This window comes from Microcebus murinus, chromosome 6 (genome assembly GCF_040939455.1).
Source record: "Microcebus murinus isolate Inina chromosome 6, M.murinus_Inina_mat1.0, whole genome shotgun sequence".
Taxonomy (NCBI): Eukaryota; Metazoa; Chordata; class Mammalia; order Primates; family Cheirogaleidae; genus Microcebus; species Microcebus murinus.
This window is the reverse complement of record NC_134109.1, coordinates 87187698-87210449: the sequence shown is the minus strand read 5'-3', so window position 1 is coordinate 87210449 and position 22752 is coordinate 87187698. Positions and strand designations below refer to the sequence as shown.

Below are 22752 nucleotides of genomic sequence, written 5' to 3'. Positions count from 1 at the left end.
GCCAACCTCAGAAATAGCAGGTGAGAGACTTCATTTTATGAGATTTCACCCTTTTAAGTCCTTTCAGCCCCATAAATCAGAAGGAAGATTGCTACTAAGTACCTGTAATTGAAGAGATTCTCCCCTAGACATTACTAAACTATTAGTTAGTTATTCTGTAGCTAGGGACCCGCAGCAAATTAATTTCCTACCTGACAGTTCAGAGATTCCTGTAATTTTTTTTTTAAGAGGATGTAGAGGACAAGGAGGTTTCAGTGTTTGTTTTCGATGGATATTTAGAAAAGGAACTTTTATAAAACCACCTATCAACTGGCAGGCAAATCAAAGAGAGGAGTTCAAAGCTGACTTGGGCATTTATGCTGAAGCCCAGTAGAAAGAATGTACCAGCTTCAGCAAGAAAGGGTGAAGCAAGAAACACACAACCTTTGTTAGCAATCAAGGTGGAATGTGTTTGCGCCGGGATCTTTCTTGCAAGCGTCGCCACGTAGCCTTATAGAATCCCACGAGTTCTGCCTACTCCCTGGGGGCAAAACCAGAGCCCCAGAGAAGGAACCAAAAGCAGTGCACCCTAACTACACCTAAACCAGCCCAGGCGATCCCAAAGCGCGCATCTCCTCTCCCCCACCTGGGATGTTCTGCCACCTGGATTCGACGCGTGGCAGAGCCCTCCGTAGCCATATTTCGCTAGATCCTTCTTTCTTCTGTAGTTTCAAGTGGCAAAGCAAAACTCCCAGAGCAATCACGAGACATCTGCCACAGGAGCCGCTTTCTTCCGGCGACACAAGCTCCCACCCCGCGGAAATCCTGCAGCTTCGCTATGGTTGCTGCTTCCAGTCGGCCCCGCCTCCGGCCCTCCTCCCCCGGCTCTAGGCCAGAGTGCCTTACCAGTAGCTGTCAGGTACAGCCACCGTCCTGCGCTAAGCTCCCAGGGACTCCGGGCTCGCTGGAGACCCTGCTTGGAGCCCGTGCAAACCTGACTAACGAGGTTTTCTTTTTGTGCCTTGTGGATGTCTGAGAGTTATAACCTGGCCCTTGCACAAACCTTTGTCGTCTTATCTATTTCAGGTTGCTTTTCTCTTTTTTTTAAGTTAGGGTTCTTTAATGTCCCCAAACAACACTAAACAACACTAAAATGTTTTTTTTTTTTTTTTTTTTATTTTTTTTTTTTTTTTTGAGACAGAGTCTCGCTTTGTTGCCCAGGCTAGAGTGAGTGCCGTGGCGTCAGCCTAGCTCACAGCAACCTCAAACTCCTGGGCTGGAGTGATCCTTCTGCCTCAGCCTCCCGGGTAGCTGGGACTACAGGCATGTGCCACCATGCCCGGCTAATTTTATATATATATATCAGTTGGCCAATTAATTTCTTTCTATTTATAGTAGAGACGGGGTCTCGCTCTTGCTCAGGCTGGTTTTGAACTCCTGACCTTGAGCAATCCGCCCGCCTCGGCCTCCCAAGAGCTAGGATTACAGGCGTGAGCCACAGCGCCCGGCCAACACTAAAATGTTTTAGCTATTGCTTCTTATGCAGATTATTTCCAAATCAAGCAGCATAAAAATGATGCAGTACTTGATTTAAACATATTTGCAATCATTTCCAGAAGAGAGGCATTGGTGGCTTTCCTAGAACACAATTAATCGTGAAAAAAACAAACGTTTCTTTCAACCTGCAAGAACCCTTAGCATCCAGTTAAACCCCTTCATTTTTGTTACCTAGAGAAATCCCAGATGCCCTGTTTAAAGAAGTACAGCATCCCCGCCATATCACTCTACCATATTACTGTTTTCCTTCCTTCACAGATCTCATACTTATCAAAAATTACCCTGCATATTTATTTTCTTACGTATTTATTATCCATCTCACCACCTCCATCAACACTACCTCTAGAAGGTAAACAACTCAGGGCAGGAGCTGTGTATCCCCAGGCCCTGGAACAGTGCCTGGCAGAATGGTCTTTAATGAACAGGTAAGATAAACTGAATGAATGATAAAAGGTGAAGGAAGTGATATGCCTAAGATCACACTGTTCATCAACAGTAAAACTCAAATCAATTAATTCTCATTCTAGTGCACTTTGTACCTCAGAATGATGAGATTAAATGCAATGAGATTAAACGCCAGCTAGCAACACACTTATTCCAAGATTCCCTAATTGAGGAAGTTTGGAGCAACATACCCAAAACTCTAGGGGTAGTAATATAACCCACAGAGATCCAATAAGTTACCAGCACAGAATTTCTATACGTGTATGTCAGGAGAGGGAGAAAGGGGGAAGTTTGCATCAACAATATCGAAGTGTAGCCAAAGGGTGGCAGCCCCTTGGCACTCACTCTGGTTATTATTCTAAATGCTACAACATGGAAACTAAGTTACTCTGGTATCAGGGCTGCTTTCTCACTATTATTTCAGTCCCCCCTTATCATTTTCAAATGCAGCAATTACACCTTTTTTTGAACCCCAGTAAATCCCAGTACAATGCTCATTGTGGTTTAATTTTAAGTAAGGGGAAGCATCATTGTCACTTGTAAATAGGTTTGAATAGGGAAAGAACCTAAGTGAGAAGAAAATGTAAAATTTTTAGGAACATCAGTAAATACGGAAAAAGACAGAATCATTTTTATTCATATATATTTCTAATATATTCTATATTTAGTTGAAATACAACCAAATTTTAAAGCATTGAAAATATTGGTTTCTTTAAAGAAATCATTCAAAATAAACTCATTTAGGGTAAAAAAAAAAAAATGAACATAATGACTGTAGAACATAATGACTGTTTCATAAAAGAATATTTCCTATTTAACGTGGATTTAATGACCAAACATTAACTTTGCTAAATCAAACCAGATGGTAAATCATTAGTTTGGATTTTGGATACATATATATAATCTTAACAAAAATGATGTTGACTGGAAATCACCTTATAGAGGAACTAGTAAAACATCCTTTTATGAAATGATTGACCCAAAGTAAAAGAAAATAGCAGAGCTGGAATTAAAATCCAGGTCTCTGGTCTCCCACCTAGAGGCCATACTACTTCTGGACATGTGACCTTTGATGAGACCCAGCAAAGTGTGCTTGAAAACAAATTATTGAAACAATTAGTAATTCTTCCCCCAAATTAAAATGTGCACATTATAATTTTCATAAAGCATTGCTCTAAAAATAACCTGTTCACACTACTAGAGAACCCCAAATAGTCACCAAAAAACAAAACTAACATTACTTTCTTATACTACCTGCCTTATGCTAGGCATCTTGCTAAGCAAGCACTCTACATATTTTATTCTCTATAAATCTTCCTAACAATCCTTAGAGGGTAGAAAAATATTTGTCAATTTTAAGAAGATATTCCTTTATTTCCTATTAGACATATCTAATAGTGAAAATATTTAAACATATACATTTCACAGTATTTTTATTTTTCACAAATCCTGAACCTCTCCGTTCTTTGTTTTTTGCATGTAGGAACACTTACAATAAAGATTAGAGTCTAAATTATTATATAAACTATTAAATAACAGGTGTATATTATGATAAAGTCTTAAACAGATGCCTAATTAATAAACTTGGAATTGTTTCTCCTCAAAGGATATTAATCTCTGTTCAGAAAAAAAATTATAGCTAACCAAAAAAAACCAAAACAAACACTAAAATGAAATTTTTAAAAAATGATCCAAAATAATAGTAAAAATATGGGTGTAAGAGTCATTCAGACCTGGCTAACGCCTATAGATGATTAGGTCTCACCTTAGAAATCACTTCCTTCAGGAAGTTTTTAGGCCTGTCTTTTAGGCCTATCTCTACCTTCAAAACTAAGTGTCTAAGACCACAGAGAGACTGATCATTTATCTGAAATAATGTTATTTCTGTGGCTTAGTCTGCTTGTGCAATCTCTGGAATATATTTCCTATTTTGACTTTTTTTTTTTGAGACAGAGTCTCGCTCTGTTGCCAGGGCTAAAGTGCCATGGCATCAGCTTACCTTATAGCAACCTCAAACTCCTGGGCTCAAGCGATCCTCCGGCCTCAGCCTCCTGAGTAGCTGGGACTACAGGCATGTGCCACAATGCCCGGCTATTTTTCTATTTTAGTAGAGATGGGTCTCACCCTTACTCAGGCCAATCTAGAACTCCTGACCTCAAGTGATCCTCTTGCCTCAGCCTCCCAGAGTGCTAGGATTACAGGCGTGAGCCACCATACCCAGCCTCTATTTTGACTTTTAATTTTAAAAAAATGGTGGCAGTTGAGAAAATCTACTTCAGTGGTCACTGAAGTGACCCATCATTTTGGGTATTTTCCCATTATGGTAAATAATATATTTTTTAATGATACTACAGTCCTTATTCTTCTGTATACAGAATAGATATATCTCTCTAGTATAAGCATTTAAATGCGAAAGGTAACACAGAAACCCATAACTCAGAGAAATATATATTTATGTAGTTAAATATAACATTCTATTAATAATATTTTATAAACCAGTATAAAAGGAACAAAAATTGCACAAAAATGTTTTAATAGAACTTTGTTTCGCAGAGTGAAAAACAAAGCAAAATAAATTCATTAAGCACCCTCTACTTGCCCAGTCATAGTAATTAGCACACCAGTGTTATAATTACTTATATGTTTTCTTGTCTATCTAGCCTAAACCTTGCTACTCAAAGTGTAGTCCTCAGACCAGCAGCATCAGCATCATTTGGGAGCTTTTTAGAAATGCAGACTCTTGGACCCATACCTACTGAATCAGAATCTACAATGCAAGCCAAATATGTAATTTTATATTTTCTAGAATCCACTTTTAAAAAGAGTAAAAAGAAATAAGTAAAATTAATTTAATAATATATTTTATCTAATATATCCCAACTGTCATTTCAAATGTAATAAATATTTAAAAGTATTCAAAGATTTTACTTTCATAATAAGTCTGCAAAAGCCAGTATATAGTTTATATATAGAGCATATCTCAATTCTAACTAGAAACAATGGCTGCTGAATCTAGACAGCCCAGATCTAAACTATAAGATATGTTCTAGACTATAAGGTTAAAATTCAGGTCTATTAACTCTCAATCTAGTATATTTTATACATCAGAATGCTGAGATTAAACTCAAGTGAAACCAGCTAGCAAAATAGCTGAATAAGCAATCTTATTCCAAGATTCCCTAATCAAGGAAGTTTGAGCCAACATGCCCAGCACACTATCAGAGACTGTTTTACTCTGCTCTGACTCAGTTTCTAACAGGCAAGCAAGGAATGGTTAATGAAGGGACAAATTAATAAACGTGCATTAGAGTGGTTCATCCACTTTGTGAATGTGGGCAAGTCGGAAATTTGGAGGGCAAGTCCTCCATAAAAAGAAAATAAAAATACCTACTTCACAAAGCTATTATGAAGATTTTAAAAACCATCCCAACTTCCCCTCTAGTGATTGTCTATCCCCTAAATCTGGTTTGTTGTCTTTATGGCTATCTGAAATTACATTAATTATTTATTCACTTTTGTACTTATTATCTGTCGCCTCCACTAGAATTCATATTCCATGTTTTATCCATTATTCTATCATCATTCATTCATTTAACAAATGTTTATGTATGCTATTATGTTCCAAGTGCTATTCTATGTACTGGGGATACAACAATAAACATAACAAAATGCTCCTGCAATTATGGCATATTAAGTAAGTAAATGAATATTTTATAAAAATTAGTGCAAATTTTGTATCTAGTATACATGCCATTATTAAAATTAAATCTGAAAGACAAAAATTTAGATTAATTTGATTCTAAAACAGAAGTCTGCAATTCAAGCTTACAGCATATATTAGGCTGGCCAAATTGTAGATAATTGCCCTAATTTAAAACCATATTTTGTTTTTTCTATTTCTTGACCCAGAAACTAAATATAGTACCAAGAATGTTCAAACTAGACAATTAATTCCTCATCTCAACTTGTCATAACCATCCAATGTTGCCCATCTCAATAAGGATTGATTATAATTATTATTTAAGCCATTTTACTTTTTCTTTTTTTTTTTTTGGAATACATTTGCAAGGGATCTCAGGTGACTATCATAATTCAAGGACTTATTTTTCTAGGAAAACAATTAAAAAGTCAAAATAATCTATAACATCTTAGTTCTATAAAGTTCATTATTTTGCATATGGATATCAAATTGTTCCAGCATCATTTGTTTTTTTTTGTTGTTGTTGTTGTTGTTGTTGTTGTTTTTTAAGACAGAGTCTTGCTTGTTGCCCAGGCTAGAGTGAGTGCCGTGGCGTCAGAGCTCACAGCAACCTCAAACTCCTGGGCTCAAGCAATCCTTCTGCCTCAGCCTCCCGAGTAGCTGGGACTACAGGCATGCGCCACCATGCCCGGCTCAGCATCATTTGTTGAAAAGATGATCTCTTTTCCCTACTGAATTGTCTTGGTACCTTTGTGAAAAATCGATTGACCATTTAATTCCCAACATAATCTGACCCATCATTGTGTTCTATAAAGTTTTTTTTAAGAAAAGTTTTGACTCTTAGATCAATCCACAAAAGTAAATCTAAGCTAGAATGCAGCAGTAATCATACTAATAACTCACCCAGAATCCAGAGCCCTGAGTTCTCAAACTAAGTTCTTAATTGGGGATAGAGATAGATGTTGAGGCAGTAGATCAGTATGGAGAAAAGATAGGTACAGATACTAAGAGGTAAAAGCTGGGGGAAATAGAAAGGTCTAGTTTAAAAGGAGTCCAAAGGAGGAAACAGATTTTTCTAAAATCTGAAGCAGATTCTGCTAAATAGCCAAAAAAAAAAAAAAAAAAAAAAAAAAAAAATTCCATTATCCTCTTAGATTTAATGGCTGGGGATTGCAAGTTAACCTAACAAAAGACAAATTAACAGGAGAAGCATACAAATTTTATTGATATTTGTAATTTTATTTAAACAGGGGCTTCACAGAAAAGAGAAAAATCCAAAGAAGCAGTTGCACTCAGAGGTCTAATAAATAAAGGGCAATAAATTGTAGAGTGGTGAGTAGGCTATATATGGGAAAACTAATGAAAGATAAGGGTTTAGTAAGGTTTGTTGATGCAGACTCATCTTGGTACCAGCTCTCTTCATCCTGGTAAAGGAGAGGAGGGATATATATGTCACCTTCACAAAGGTAAATTTATACTTTGCTTTTAGGCAGATAAGGAGAGAGTTATTTTCCTGCATCTGTTGGCTTTCATTTGCCTCCAGCTCAAAATAATACTATACTAAGGTATTATATTTGGGGGTGGCATATTCTGGACCTCTTCAGTGCTCAATCATCCTCTGTTTGCATATTCCTCCTATGGCAATTTTAGAGATGAAAGCTGTAATTGCAGTGTAGAGCATTCTGAAGGCTTACTATGAGTAGTTGTTGGTTCCCTTAACCCTGCCTCCATCTCTATAAATAGTCCCTTCATTACTCTTTTTAGCTGAGTCCCCTGAGTTTGCCATGAGTTTTCTGTTCAGACCTTTACTATACAAAAGGAGTCCTCTTTTTCTGCTCTTCTAACACATGATATTCAGCCTCTCCAAATAAGTATAGTAAAAAATTTAAAATATGATTGGTCTGAAAGGATACCAAATCATAAGCCTGTTTGAGTGACTCAATCCAGGGCAGTGAAGAGTCATGAATGCAAGAGTTTACTTAAACACATCACATTTTCATTGATAATTTTCTATAGGCAAGGCATATGTTGAGTTTCAGGGGATTCACAAGTAAAAAAGATAGTTGTGTCCTCAAAGAGCTTTCAGTTTATAAGGAATAAATGAAAATAATCATAATATAAGGTAAAAAAAAAAGTAATTTAAAAGGGTCAAATTGCCGGGCGCGGTGGCTCACGCCTGTAATCCTAGCTCTCTGGGAGGCCGAGGCGGGCGGATTGCTCGAGGTCGGGAGTTCGAAACCAGCCTGAGCAAGAGCGAGACCCCGTCTCTACTATAAATAGAAAGAAACTAATTGGCCAACTAATATATATAGAAAAAATTAGCCGGGCATGGTGGCGCATGCCTGTAGTCCCAGCTACTCAGGAGGCTGAGGCAGGAGGATCGCTTGAGCCCAGGAGTTTGAGGTTGCTGTGAGCTAGGCTGACGCCACGGCACTCACTCTAGCCTAGGCAACAAAGCGAGACTCTGTCTCAAAAAAAAAAAAAAAAAAAAAAAGGGTCAAATTATGTTGGGAATTAAATGGTCAATCGATTTTTCACAAAGGTACCAAGACAATTCAGTAGGGAAAAGAGATCACCTTTTCGACAAATGATGCTGGAACAATTTGATATCCATATGCAAAATAATAAACTTTCATATTTATCTCACACTACATACAAAAACTCAACTTGAAATGGATCATAGAGCTAAATGTAAGAGATAAAACTATATAAAACTTCTAGAACAAAACAGAAAATTTCAGTGCCTTTGGGTGTGACAAACTTCCCTTAAATGCAACACAAAAAGCATGAGGAACTCTTAGAACTCAATAATAGTAAGACAAACAACCCAGTTTAAAAAAATTGGCAAAAGAATTTTAGAGATATTTTACCAAAGAGGATATATGGATGACAAATAAGCACACAAAAAGATATTGAATGTTAGTCATTAAGTTAATGCATATTAAAACCACGGAGAGCAAACAGACAACCCACAGAATGGGAGAAAATTTTCGCAAGCTACACCTCTGATAAAGGGCTGATAACTAGAATCTATTTAGAACTCAGGAAAATCAGCAAGAAAAAATCAAACAACACTATCAAAAATTGGGCAAAGGACATGAACAGAAATTTTTCAAAAGAAGACAGAATAATGGCCAACAAACATGAAAAAATGCTCAACATCTCTAATCATCAGGGAAATGCAAATCAAAACCACAATGATGTATCACTTAATTCCAGTGAGAATGGCCTTTATCAAAAAGTCCCCAAACTATAAATGTTGGCGTGGATGCGGAAAGACAGGAACACTCCTACACTGCTGGTGGGACTGCAAGCTAGTTCAACCTCTGTGAAAAGCAATATGGAGATACCTCAAAGTGATACAAGTAGATCTACCATTTGATCCAGCAATCCCACCACTGGGCATCTACCCAAAAGATCAAAAGTCACTTTATGAAAAAAACATCTGCACTCGAATGTTTATAGCAGCACAATTCACAATTGCAAAGTTGTGGAAACAACCCAAGTGCCCATCAATTCATGAGTGGATTAATAAAATGTGGTATATGTATACCATGGAGTACTATTCAGCTTTAAGAAACAATGGTGATATAGCACATCTTGTATTTTCCTGGATAGAGCTGGAACCCATTCTACTAAGTAAAGTATCTCAAGAATGGAAAAACCAGCACCACATGTACTCAGCAGCAAATTGGTATTAATGGATCAACACCTAAGTGGACATATAGTAGTAACATTTATCGTGTGTCGGGAGGGTGGGAGGGAGGAGGAGGGGATGGGTATATACAAACACAATGAGGGAGATGTGCAACGTTTGGGGGATGGTCACGCTTGAAGCTCTTACTCGAGGTGAGAGGGGTGGCATGGGCAATATAAGTAACCTTAACATTTGTACCCCCATAATATGCTGAAATTAAAAAAAACCACAGTGAAATACAACTACACTCCTGCTAGAGTGGCTAAAATTAAAAAGACTGACCACACTAAATGTTGGCAAGGAAGTGAAGCAACTAGAACTCTTATGCAATGCTGGTGAATATGCAAAATGGTAAAACCACCTGGGAAAAAAATTTAAGAGTTTCTTAAAAGGTCAACATATACCTATCATATGGTCCAACCATTTCACTGCTGGGTATTTACCTATATTCATATCTACTGCTGCATACCAATATTACAAGTTTAGTGATATAAAGCAATACATATTTATTATCTCACAATTTCTGTGACTCAGGAATCAGGGCATGGCTTAGATAGGTACTCTGTTTTAGAGTTTCATGACTTTCGTTCTAAGGCTCAACTGGGGAAGGATTCACTTCCAAGAGCACAAGCATTCAGTTCCTTGTGGGTTGTCAGACTAAGGTTTGAATGTTTTTGCTGGCTGTTGGCCAGATGCCACTCTTAGCTCCCCACTACATGGTTGTTCCCAACATGGGGGCTTGCCCAACTCAAAGCTAGTAAGAACATAATCTCTCCTATTAGGATGGACTCAACAGTCTTGTATAATGCAATCATGCATACATAATCATGTACATCATCTTTGCTGTTATCCTATTGGTTAGAAGCAAGTCACAGATTCCACTCACATTCAAGGGGCAAAGAATTATCCAAGGGCATGGATAATGGGGCAGCCACTGTCCAGGGAAAACAGACACACACACACAAAGCTGATAGTGGGTATACATGTGTCCACTGTACTATTCTTTCCATTTTATGTCTATCTACCATATTACCCAAGAGAAGTTAAATGTATGTCTACATAAAAACTTGTACACAAATGTTCTTAGCAGCTTTATTTATATTAGCCACAAACAAAAATAATTCCAAATATCCATTAACAGGTAAAAGGGTAAGATAAATTGTGGTATATCCACACAATGGAATACTCAGCAATAAAAAGGAAATGCCAATTGATGCATGCAACAACATAGATGAATCTCAAGATAATACTATGTGAAATAAATTAGGCAAATGAGAGGACATACTGTATGATTCTATATATATAAAATTTCTGAAATGTAAACTAATTCATAGTGACAAAAAGTAGATCAGTGGTTACCTGGGAAAAGTATAGAGGGGGGGAAACGGATTACTAAGGAATCTCTGCAAGGAATCTATGAGGAAATTTCTTCAGTGATAAATATGTTCATTATCTTGATGTGGTGATGGTTTCACATGTGTATACACATGTTAAAATTCATCACATTTACATTTAAAGTATGTGTACAATTTGACAAATTGCTAAATTATACTTCAATTTTGCTATTTAGAAATATTTTTAAAAAACATAGGATCCACTTTCAACAGAAACACCATGTCACATCAGTTCACTCTGTTAAAATAAAAAATTTTCAATTATTTACCATCAAATAAAATTGATGACAAAAAGAAGAAAAGAGAATATCTTAACTTCATAAAGCATTTAGAATAGGTTATATGAATGAGGTAACATTTAAATGGACTTTTAAGAACAGAAAAAGATTTTAATGTGTAGAGATAAGTTAAAAGTATTTCCTGCACAGAAAGATCAACTTATTAATCCATTTTTTTAAGAGATGGGTTCTCACTCTAACACCCAGACTGGAATGCAGTGGTACAATCGTAGCTCATTGCAGCTTCAAACTTCAGGGCTCAAGCAATACTCCTGCCTTAGCTGCCCAGGTAGCTGGGACTATAGGCACACAGCACCACACCTGGCTTGTTTTTTACTTTTTTTGTAGAGACCAGGTCTACATATGTCACCCAAGCTGGTCTCAAACTCCTAGCCTCAAACAATCCTCCTGCTTCAACTTCACCAAGTCCTAGGATTACAGGTGTGAGCCACCACACTCAGCTTCAACAAGCATTAATTAGCAATTGTGTACTCAAGTAACATGTTAAGCACCGTAAAGACCTTTCCAACTGCTGTTAGCAAACTTCCAAACTGGGTTTAATAAATTTGGACATGGTGAAGGAAATTATGCTCAAAATTTAGCTGCCTTTTTCCTACTGTTCATAGTCACCAACTTACTTGCATAATTCTTTTCCCATTGTAGGAGTAAGGCATGATATTAAAAAGCAGCAAATTATGTAAATAAATTTAATGTAAATCAGCATGCAGTTTTATACATGTGATGGATATGCACATGGTTAATATTAATAATCAATTTCACAACTGCTATTTTGAATACAAAACAAAATTATGAAGCTCTGATTATTTTCAGCAAATGAACCTTTTAACTACTTTGAGATTCCATTTTCTCTTTTGAAGAATTATGGTTTACAGGTAGAGTAACCATGTGATTTACTGTCCAAACTTCTTAGTGATGGGTACTATTAATTATGCTGGTCAACAATACTAAAGCAGGTCTGTCCCAGGCAAATTGGGATATATAGTCACCCCAGGCACAGGGAGGTTTTGTTTTGCTGTAAAGTTATTAATACAAGTAGAGATTCTGGAGCTCCACCCCAGAACTACTGAATCAGAATTTCTATTGTGGGATTTGAGAAGACTTGTACTTTAATGTAGTATCCTTAAAGGCTCTTCCAATTCTAAATTCTATGTTTAATAGGAGGATTTTAAATATAGACTGGATATTTGATGATATGAAGGAATTATTGTTAATCATCTATCTTATATATAAATAATGATGTTGTGATTATATAGGAGAATGTAATTTTTGGGAAATACACATTGCTACATTTAGGGGTAATGTTGATTCATGGAATACACACACACACACACACAATTAAAGCTGATAATGGGCATACAGGTGTCCACTGTACAGTTCTTTCAATTTTATGTATGCTTGAAATTTCTCATTATATAACATTAGGAGGAAAAGACTGTTAGGGAAAAATATTTGTATTTAGAGGTGAGACAGCATTATTGTTATAAATATGATTTAAAAGAACTATAACCAAAAAGATGTCAAATCAAGTGATTACTAAAAAAAATCCAGCCAATAATTCCTATTATTGGCCTTTTTTCCTAAGAAAAAATAGTGTCAAAGATATTCACTGCAGAATTGTTTAAAATAGTGTTATTTTTGCAATATTCTGAATGCATAACAATAATGACATAAATTACGATGCATTGGTACATTCAACGAGGGATTATTACACAACCCTCAAAATAATAATTTTCAAGAAAATATTGTATACATTGACCTATGCTGCTAGATGCAAAAACAATTCAAAATTGTATCTATGCTACAACTATATAACATTTGTGTATTCAATTGGACAGAACCGTAAGTTTATACGGAAAATGCTACCTGTTTGAAAAGCAGGTTTTCTCCTCTATTTTTATTTCTAATTCTGCTAATGATTTAAGTAGTGCACTCCTTTTTCGTGCAACAGGAATGCATACTTTAAAAACAGGTCGTTACCTGTCACCTTAATTTGGTCCCAAGAGCAGTACAGGTCAGCTTATAAGTCGTTGAACAACTAAATAAGATTTAAGGCGCCTCAACTGCTAGATGCATATCTATTTTGGGATAGCCACAGAATCGTTTTGTCAACTACAAAGATAACGAACATTATGTGTAAAGTGTATTACTAAAAAAGGTCTCCAGACATCACAGGAACACCCACCGCAATGTGTGGGCTAAATGCACAATGATGACAGAAATAATACCTGTCATATAGGACGGGCATGTCAGCCTTTTCTCCGCGAAAGGCTTCTGGTTCTAGGCTGCTCCCTACTTTCACCAAAATGAGAGGCTTCCAGAGTCCCTGGCAAGGAAGGCGACTGGTCCCTTACCCAGGAAGCTAGAAACTGCTAGACGTGAGCGCAAAGTTTTCGAGGCCTTTCAGCTGTGCCCACAACACGCGGTGATTCCCCTGTTGCTAGGTTTAGTTGCTAAGATACCAATCGTTTCGCAGGAAAAGGGGAGTGGTGCACTCCCTTTTGACGTCGTAGCGAATCCTCTAGAAGCCGAGCGTATTGGTTCCGGAAGAAATTCGGGTCCTCTAAGAGGGACGGGAAGGCGAGGAGAAGCTGGGAGTGACGCCTCCGAGCCGCGAAGGATTGTGGGAGGAGGTTGTCTCCAATTTCTCCTCCCCCTCCCGGCCAAGATGTCTGACATGGAGGATGATTTCATGTGCGATGATGAGGAGGACTACGACCTGGTGAGGCGCAGGGAACGGAACTCAAGGGCTGGAGATGGTGTCTGGTTTTCGGGGCCAGGCCTGGGACAGCCGTGGCCTTTCTCTGTAGATCATGTGCCGCTTCCACCCTCTCCCGGTTCAGTGACAGGACGGGTTTACCTCCTCCCCCTTCCCGCACCGGGCTTGGGCCCTGCTTCTCCAGCATGGGGGAGGGGAGGGTAAAGGAGGCAGCCAAGGGGGTCTCCGGCCTTGCGCTCCAAGTCCGAGCTCCTCTTCGGTCTACGTGGACGCCTCTGGCCCCAGGCGTCCGGTTCTCGGTGCCTCCCACCTTCTCCCCGCCGCGCGAGCCGCCTCGGTGACCGTGCTGCGGTGTAGGCCCTGGCTTTGCCCTTTCGGGCCCAGCATTCTGGGCCCCTCGTCTTCAGCTTGAATTGAGTGGGTGCGAAATGCTGGGAGAAGAGTCTGAAAACTGGGGGGGACCTTACTGCTCTCAGGCTTGACTGCGAAAAGCCAGTTGAGTCTCTTGGAGACATAGCTTAAATAGTCTTGTCCAGGGTCGCTTTTGGTCTGAGGTGAGGGTGTAGTGGAGAGTTCAGAGCAAGGATAGCTGGAAGAAAGTAGTTGAAATACTTGTTAAGTTCTTTAAAGAGAAAAAAGCTGGAGAGGAGGTTTTGCTTGTTTGTTGTTGTTTGTGGGGGGAGGGGATAAGGGAATTGAACCCGTGGCATTTTCCTTGACTTACAAATTTCCCAGTATTTAGAGTTTAAAACAGCAAAAGCGAAGAGATAAACGAATTTATCTAACTGAATGGTGATTTTTGAAATTCAAGGTTTAATTTATGAATGTGTTTACAAGTTTATAAAAATTCACTAATGTTCCAGGTTGCTGTTCAAAACCATTGTGTGGGAACTAAGAAAAATTATCTTGATCAAGAATTAGCATCAACTTTGCTTTGGTGTTTTTTGTGGTTCTTGTATATTATGGTGATTCTGCATTATTGTAAAGTTATGAAGTAGATGTTTTGGGAAGTCTGGCTCATCTTATATTTTAAATGCCAGAGATTCTCAAGATATCAATATAAAGTTTTGAATTAATATATAATTTATTTGCATGGGGGAATTCAGAAATCATTTCCAATTAATCTTTGCAATTTAAAAGAAGGAACATTTGCAAAATGGAGAGGGAAGTGCTTGCTTTTACTCAAAGTCATAGCAGAGATTTTGATAAAGTTAGTGTAGAGTTTTGCTAATAGTTATGATTTCTACCTTACATTTTAGTTTGTGCAAACCAAGCCAGTTGTGGGCAGTGGCTCAGTTCATTAAGAATGTGTTATTTGTGGTATATATCCATTTTTATTTACCTGTTTCTGCATATTATAGGTGGTTTTATAACTATTTTTTATTCATAATATTTTGCTGCATGCATAAAATATGTAATGATGAAGTCAGAGGAGTATTGAGGATATCCATCACCACAAGTATTTATCACTTCAGTGTTCGGAACCTTTCAAGTCCTCTCTTCTAGCAGTTTTGAAATATACAATACATGGTTGTTAACTATAGTCACCCTACTCTGCTATAGAACATTAGAACTCACTCCTTCTATCTAACTGTATGTTGGTACCCATTCACCAACCTCTCTTCATCCCCCACCACCACTAGCCTCCACACACCTACAAACACCACACTCACACACACCTTTCCCAGCTTCTGGTATCTATCATTCTACTCTCTACTTCTGTGAGATCAACTATTTTAGCTCCCACATGTAAGAACATGCAATATTTGTCTTTCTGTTCCTGGCTTTTTTCACTTAACGTAATCACTTCCAGTTGCATCCATGTTGCAAATGACAGGATTTCCTTCTGTTTTATAGTATTCCATTGTGTATATATACCACAGTTTATTTATTCATTCATCCATTGATGGGCACTTAGGTTGATTTCATTTCTTGGCTATTGTGAATACTGCTGCAATAAACATTGATGTGTAGGTATCCCTTTTATATACTGATTTCCTTTCCTTTGGATAAATACCCAGTAGTGGGGTTGCTGGATCATATATGGTAGTTCCCTTTTTAGTTTTGTGAGAAATCCCCATACTCTTTTTCCATAATGGCTGTATTAATTTACATTCCTACCAACAGTGTGTAAGAGTTCCTTTCCCATCCCCATCCTCACCAGCATCTGGGAGGTGTGTGTGTGTCTGCTTGTCTATTGTGTGTCTTCTTTGATAATAGGTATTCTAACTGAGGTAAGATAATATATCATTAAGATTCCCATTTCCTTGATGATTAGTGATGTTAAGCATTTTTTCATGTAAGTGTATCTTTTCATTTGTGTATCTTCTTTTGAGAAGCCGTGTTTGTATTTTTAGTTTGTGTTCTTAAATGAATACACAATTTATTAGCACTATAATTAACTTGAAGGTCATCACTGAGAATGTAATGTAGAGGAATGACAATGAGAATCTTACTGTCCCATGGAGTACTTTATTAATTTTTGCAAGATTTTTAATTACACATATAATGTTTTAACTTGCCTGTGTTTCCCCAGCCTTTTAGGGCCTATACTACATGCACAATATAATAAAGTTGAATATATAGTTGTTTGACTTTTTATCTCTTTTTTAAAAAAGTAAGATTTTGCACCATTATCTAACTAAATGAAATGTTGGGTGTTTTGATTTTTTTTTTCCACCCTTCAGCATTCTGTTAAATAGCTCTTCCTCCCCCTCATATCTCTCTCATATAAATGCCATTCTGGATTCCCAATCAGATGTCAAATAGTGGAAGCTTTTATATTCCATCTACTAACAGTTAATACTTTGGCAGCATAAATTTTATTTTTCACTTCCTTAGTCAATTTACTTAAATCATTATATGTTAAAAAAAAATTAAAGGGACAGATTGCCATTTCATGTTTACATGTTGTCAAAAGAGTTTTTCTTATTTTTTTAATACTTTTTGCCCAGGTCATCTTCTGTTTCTTAGGACTTGATTAAAGAGTTTACAGAATTGACTTGCAGTCTTAGGGAGATTTCTTTTTTTACAAAAATGTATTATCTGTTGGAAAATTGGTCATCACCTCATTTTAGTTAAAATGTTAGCTAGAGTCATGACTATTTCTGACCACAGTAATACTCAGTATTATCTTTATAGGTTGTTTATTGATAAAATTTTAGTACCCTAAATCACTTTTTGTCCTTGCCCAATCTAGTGGAAATAGGTAGTTAGAATACAACCTGAAAAATTAAAAATGTTTCTAAATCTATACTGTTCTTTTTGTTTGTTTTTGAGACAGTGTTGCTCTGTTGCCTAGGCTAGAGTGCCGTGGCATCTGCCTAGCTCACAGCAACCTCAAACTCTTGGGCTCAAGCGATCCTCCTACCCCAGCCTCCTGAGTAGCTAGAACTATAGGTGCACGCTGCTGTGCCCTGCTATTTTTTTCTATTTTAGTAGAGATGGGGTCTCACTCTTTCTCAGGTTGTTCTGGAACTCCTGACCTCAAGTGATCCTCCCACCTCAGCCTCCCAGAGTGCTAAGATTACAGTCATGAGCCACCACGCCTAGCCCAAAATCTATACTGTTTTTTTCCAGGAAAGTAAATAATTTGTGCCCAAGAAAGATCTAAAAGAAAAGAGAGCAAACTTAGTTTAAAAAAAGAATTCAAGGCCCGGCGCCGTGGCTCATGCCTATAATCCTAGCACTCTGGGAGGCCGAGGCGGGAAGATAGCTCGAGGTCAGGAGTTTGAAACCAGCCTGAGCAAGAGCGAGACCCCGTCTCTACTACAAAAAGAAAGAAATTAATTGGCCAACAAATATATATAGAAAAAATTAGCCGGGCATGGTGGCGCATGCCTGGGAAGCTGAGGCAGAAGGATTGCTTGAACCCACTCTCTCTAGCCTGGGCAACTCTGTCTCAAAAAAAAAAAAAAAAAGAATTCAATATACTTGACCTCATATTTCTAAGATCTGTTTGATTTTTATTAGAGGCAGAAGCAGGCATTTTTTTTTTTTTTTTTGAGACAGAGTCTCACTTTGTTGCACAGGCTAGAGTGAGTGCCATGGCATCAGCCTAGCTCACAGCAACCTCAAACTCCTGGGCTCAAGCAATCCTGCTGCCTCAGCCTCCCGAGTAGCTGGGACTACAGGCATGCGCCACCATGCCCGGCTAATTTTTTCTATATTTATAAGTTGGCCAATTAATTTCTTTCTATTTATAGTAGAGATGGGGTCTCACTCTTGCTCAGGCTGGTTTTGAACGCCTGACCTCGAGCAATCGGCCTGCCTCGGCCTCCCAGAGTGCTAGGATTACAGGCGTGAGCCAAGAAGCAGGCATTTTATAAGCCTAGTAATCTATGCACCAGTTAATTCAGAGGTAGGAGATGGTACTAGTAAATGACTTCCCATCCATTGCTGATTTTACAGATTTATAGATTATTTGCTGATCTAATAATACTAAATAATAACTGTAGTGCCATTCATTAAGTTGTTAAGGCCATTGATAAGTTAACTATATTGTAATTCCAGTCTAATTATTCTAGCATGAAATTATATAGCACTTCTAATAATCATTTTAGAAAGGATTTGAGACAAACTGACTTTATTCCCCAAATTATTTTTTGATAAATCCTCTTATAAGTAGATTATTGTATACTTGAATACAGTTATTTAAGTGTGTTACAAGGAAAACATTGTCCAAAAAATAGAATAATTCCATTTGGTTAAATATATTACCAAGCTGTAAACTCCTTTATATTTCCCCAGTGAAGCTCCTAGTTGGGATTAGTGAATGAAAGTATTGTTTTTCTCATCTTAATAGATAGCAGTTTTAATGCCCTAAATTTTTGCTTATTTTTTGTCTACCTTTTTTGTTGGGGAGGGAGATGAGTCTTACAAGATGTCTTATAGAATCTCTTGTTACCATTTTAATAAGATCAGCAGAAAGATGATGAAGGGTCAATTGCCAGTGCTGTGTACACAATGAACACATATCCACTGTAAATGTTAAGTTTAAAAAATATCAAAGAGTGTAATCCACATTATCCTGATTTTGTTAGGTGGGAAAAAAATACTGAAAAATGTCTGGAAATAAATTATCAGTGATTTTAATTTTTTAAAAAATGTGTTTATTTCTTGGAATCTTTTGACAGTGAACCTATATTACTTTTATTTATTGGGGTTGAGGGGCAGGTGGCAGGGTGTAAATGATAAGCAAAAATGTTACTTTGGTCTTGGGAGGCCAAACAGTGATTCTGTCATTGCCCAAAATTTTTGGAGTTCCTCTACAAAATTGTCTTTAGAATCTGAAGCATGTTTAACATAGCTTTTTAAGCTAGTTAATACATGCACATGTTTCAACATTAGACATTATGAAAATACATAAAGTTTCCTTTCCATTCTTGTTCTACATCTGCCCAGTTCTTACTACTAGATAACCAAATAGTAATACATTCTTATCCCCCCCTTTTTAACAAGGATGTAGCATTCTATAAATATTGTTCTACATTTTGCTTTTTAATTTATTTTAGAGATTATACTGTGTAAGTTTGCCAAGAGCTTACCCATTTCTTTCTACGGCTGCATTGATTGCATGGATGTACAATATTTAATAAGAGATATAGAAATATTGATGAGAATTTGACCTGTTTTTAATCTTTTGGTATTCAAAGCAATGTGCAGCTTTTTTTAAAAAAATTAGGTGTTACCAGGTTTTGTCCTTTTTGTAGATGTAGTTGAAAACTATATTGAGAGTTAGGTTTGATAAATAAGTTGAGCCATCAAACTGGATGCTGCTGCTTTAGGTTAGAAACACCTTACTCCAATAAAGTTGGTTTTCTTGAGAATTTCAGAAGCATTATAAATCATGTGGCATTGTTGGAATAATTTTACTTCCCCCTAAAGCTACTACTTTAAAGAAAAATATTGATTGGGAATATAAGTTTGGTGACTGTTCAAAAAAGCCTGTTGCTTTACCTCATACATATACCTTCTGTGATGAAATTAGAGAGGTTCAAACAAGGATAGTTAAAATAAATAATGGGAGACAATTCTTACATGTTAAGAATAAAATAAAGTTACATGAATTTAACTAATATAAAGTTAATGTTTAATAAGCATAAATTTAACAAATAGCAAAATATATTTAATACTTTTCAATTATAACTTAAATCTTTAAACTATGAATATCCAACAAAGTGAATTGTTACTTGTACATTATATCCCCAAATGAACACATAGACCTCAGTGGGAATTAGAAACTTCTAAAGCATTCAGCTCCCAAATTTGACAGAAGAACTAAAGCATTGGGAGTGACTGATTTACCTAAATTTACAGGACAAATTAGTAGGAGAGTCAGAACTAGAGCTTAAGTTTGATGACTTTTATGATGGCTCTACTTGGAAAATTTAATTTGAAGACTGAAAGTTTAGGACAAATAAAAAACATTCAAATTTACACCATAGATAAAAAATTAGGGCCCACTAACAAATGAAATTTTTTAAAGTGGGCAACTTTATGAATAGCTAAGTCACAGTCACTACCTAGGATTTGCATTATATATCTGGTTTTTAAGGATAGTGGAATACTGCCTTGTCCCTCTTAGTGTGCTCAGCGTCGTTACAACTTAGATGTGGTCCAGGCTTAGAAAGCATCGTTAAAGGTGAATCTTGTTTTTCTAAAAGCACATTTCTTAGGACTTCTATTGGCAGCAGACACAGGAGTAAGTAGATGAACTATGGAACTGCTTCTTCAGCAGTGGCTACTTCACCACATAGTCAAAATCGACCCTGGCTATTATGTGTTGGGTTATTTTGGAATACTCACACACTTTTCATTTCAATTAAACATTTATTGAGCATTTTGTGATATCCCAGGCTCTGGAAATACACAGATATATAAGTAAATCCTACTTTTGAGAAATTCACAGTGGGGCAGTTGAGAGGAATATGGAAACATACATACAGAGCTCTGTGTTAGAGAGATGCATGTCATATAGAATCATAAAACTGAGGAGAAAACTTTAGTTTACTAAGAAGAATTGGAGAAAGAATCACAAAGTTAAGCCTTCTTGAATACATTTCCCAGAAGTGTTAGGGTCAAGGAACATCACAGGAATAAAGCAAAAAGGTTGTTGGGGGCGGGGAAGGCAATTAGAATTCCTGGCAAAAAGACCAGTTTATGCCAAAGCAGAAATTTAAAATTGTGTTGTGTATTTGGGGAAAGAATAGATTTAGGTAGTGTGGATGGATTGCAGATTGCTTTGAAGAGATGGTCAGGACAGGAGTTATGTAAGTAGGTTAGGTTGGAACTGTTATTGAACTATAATTTTTTAATCCCTTTTACAATATTCAAGTGCTTGTTTATTCACATATTGTTCAAACTCTTTGTTAAAATTGCAGTTTCTCTTCTATTAAAAACATTTTATTTAAACTTTTACAAATTATTATCTCTTGTGCCCTTGAAATAACTGGATTCAGTTTAGCAATATTTATTTAAAGCTTCTTTTGTATCCCCTATTCTGATTAATGGCATCACGTGTTAGCAAGCCTGTGGTAGTCATTATGCGTAACTTTATTTTGCTTTATTTTATGCCCATGTGGTGGGTGTCTTTTATTTTACATCCTTAACAGTTTTTAACATCTTCTATATTTATTTCACTCCCTTCCTTTTCTCCTATTCTACTACTACTTGGGGTCAGGCTTCATCATCTCTTGACTTGATTTATGAGAGTATTGAGTGGGCTACTTCATTTTTACCAGAGTACTCTTCCTGAAACACAAATCTGATTATATCCTTGTAGAATCTTTTAGTGACTTTCCGTTGGATCTAAACTCCTTGCTTGGCTTCTGTTGTCCTTTTCCTCTGTCCTGTACCAGTTCATCTCTCATCAACCCTTTAGACATCCTGTGCTTCACCCCAAACTATTCATGTTTCTTCAGATGTGTAATACTATTTCAAACACACATTAATTGCTTCATTTCAGCTGCCTTTCCTCATTGCTGGCAACTCCTTTTCATACTTAGGTACCTAAATAGAGTGCCTGTTCCTTCCTTTAACTCACAGGTAGTTGATTACTCATTTTTGAGATCCCACTGTACCTAGTATGTGTGTATATTATTGCTTTTATTGTGTTATATCACAGTTTTGTTTGCATATCTATCTCTTAATAAACCATGAGTACCTTGAGGGAAAGGACTGTTAATTTGCATTTGTGTGAACAATACTTTAATGCTTTAATGCTGGCATGTATTAAAGATCATGATCATTAAGTATAAATATTAGAAGCATTCAATCAAATAGAATTGTTCTTTTGCAAACCTCAAAATATCAGTTTAAAAAAGCTTGCCTGTGTAATAACTGAAGAATAGTTTGTTGTAGTGCATAGCTTGTGGTGATGATTTGATTCACTGAGCTGCAAATAACAGGTTAGTAATGTGGTGGTGGCTGGTTCAAACCATATGAACATGGTGTTGTAGATCATAACAAGGGACTGACTGCCTGTTCAAATGTCAAATCAGTAGAAAATCAGTTTTCAATTCTCACATATTTTATACATTTTAGCAATAACATTTAAGAGTTGAATTGCAATTATGCAAAAAATTACATATTCTACTTTTTAATCTATATAATATGAAAAACCAACTCCACAAAATGTTGAAGAAAGACTCAAATCTTATCTCAATCATTGTGATTTTTTGGAGTTATAACATCTAAAATTTAGAAATCTCTATCTGAAATCTATCAGGTCCCAAAAGTTACAGGTAGCCAGTCTTGTACTGTAATAGGTATTCAGTGATTGAAATGACAAGACATTCTGTGAAATATGGCAAGAAATCTAAAGGATCCTGGGTTTTGTTTTGTTTTTTGGCCAATTTCTGTGGTGTAAAGGATCCTGTTTTTAACAGTGTTTTAAGTGAGTAGTTCAGTAATTTCCAGATAATTTGACATTAACTTCTTTAATTCCTAATATATTTTGTTTCCCC

The 22752-nt window shown here is 36.7% G+C and overlaps 2 protein-coding genes across 6 annotated transcripts in view; one reads left to right on the top strand and one right to left on the bottom strand.

Moving 5' to 3' along the window:
- Nucleotides 1-13503, bottom strand: part of GALK2 (galactokinase 2) — a 148696-nt gene extending 135193 nt beyond the window's left edge. Inside the window, exon 1 of one of the 4 annotated variants that reach the window (XM_012763515.3) lies at nucleotides 13422-13503. Coding sequence is in view for 3 of the 4 variants with exons in the window: in XM_076004347.1 (XP_075860462.1) it covers nucleotides 626-678 (53 nt within the window). In the remaining variant the exon portion in view is untranslated. The other 3 variants (XM_012763514.2, XM_076004347.1, XM_012763513.2) reach the window with 3 other exon arrangements.
- Nucleotides 13504-13660: 157 nt separating this feature from the next.
- COPS2 (COP9 signalosome subunit 2) overlaps nucleotides 13661-22752 on the top strand; it is a 36669-nt gene continuing 27577 nt past the window's right edge. The window contains exon 1 of one of the 2 annotated variants that reach the window (XM_012763522.3): nucleotides 13661-13789. In XM_012763522.3, coding sequence (XP_012618976.1) covers nucleotides 13736-13789 — 54 coding nt within the window. In that variant the 5' untranslated portion in view covers nucleotides 13661-13735. The remainder of the gene's footprint in view (nucleotides 13790-22752) is intronic. The other variant, XM_012763523.3, reaches the window with a different exon arrangement.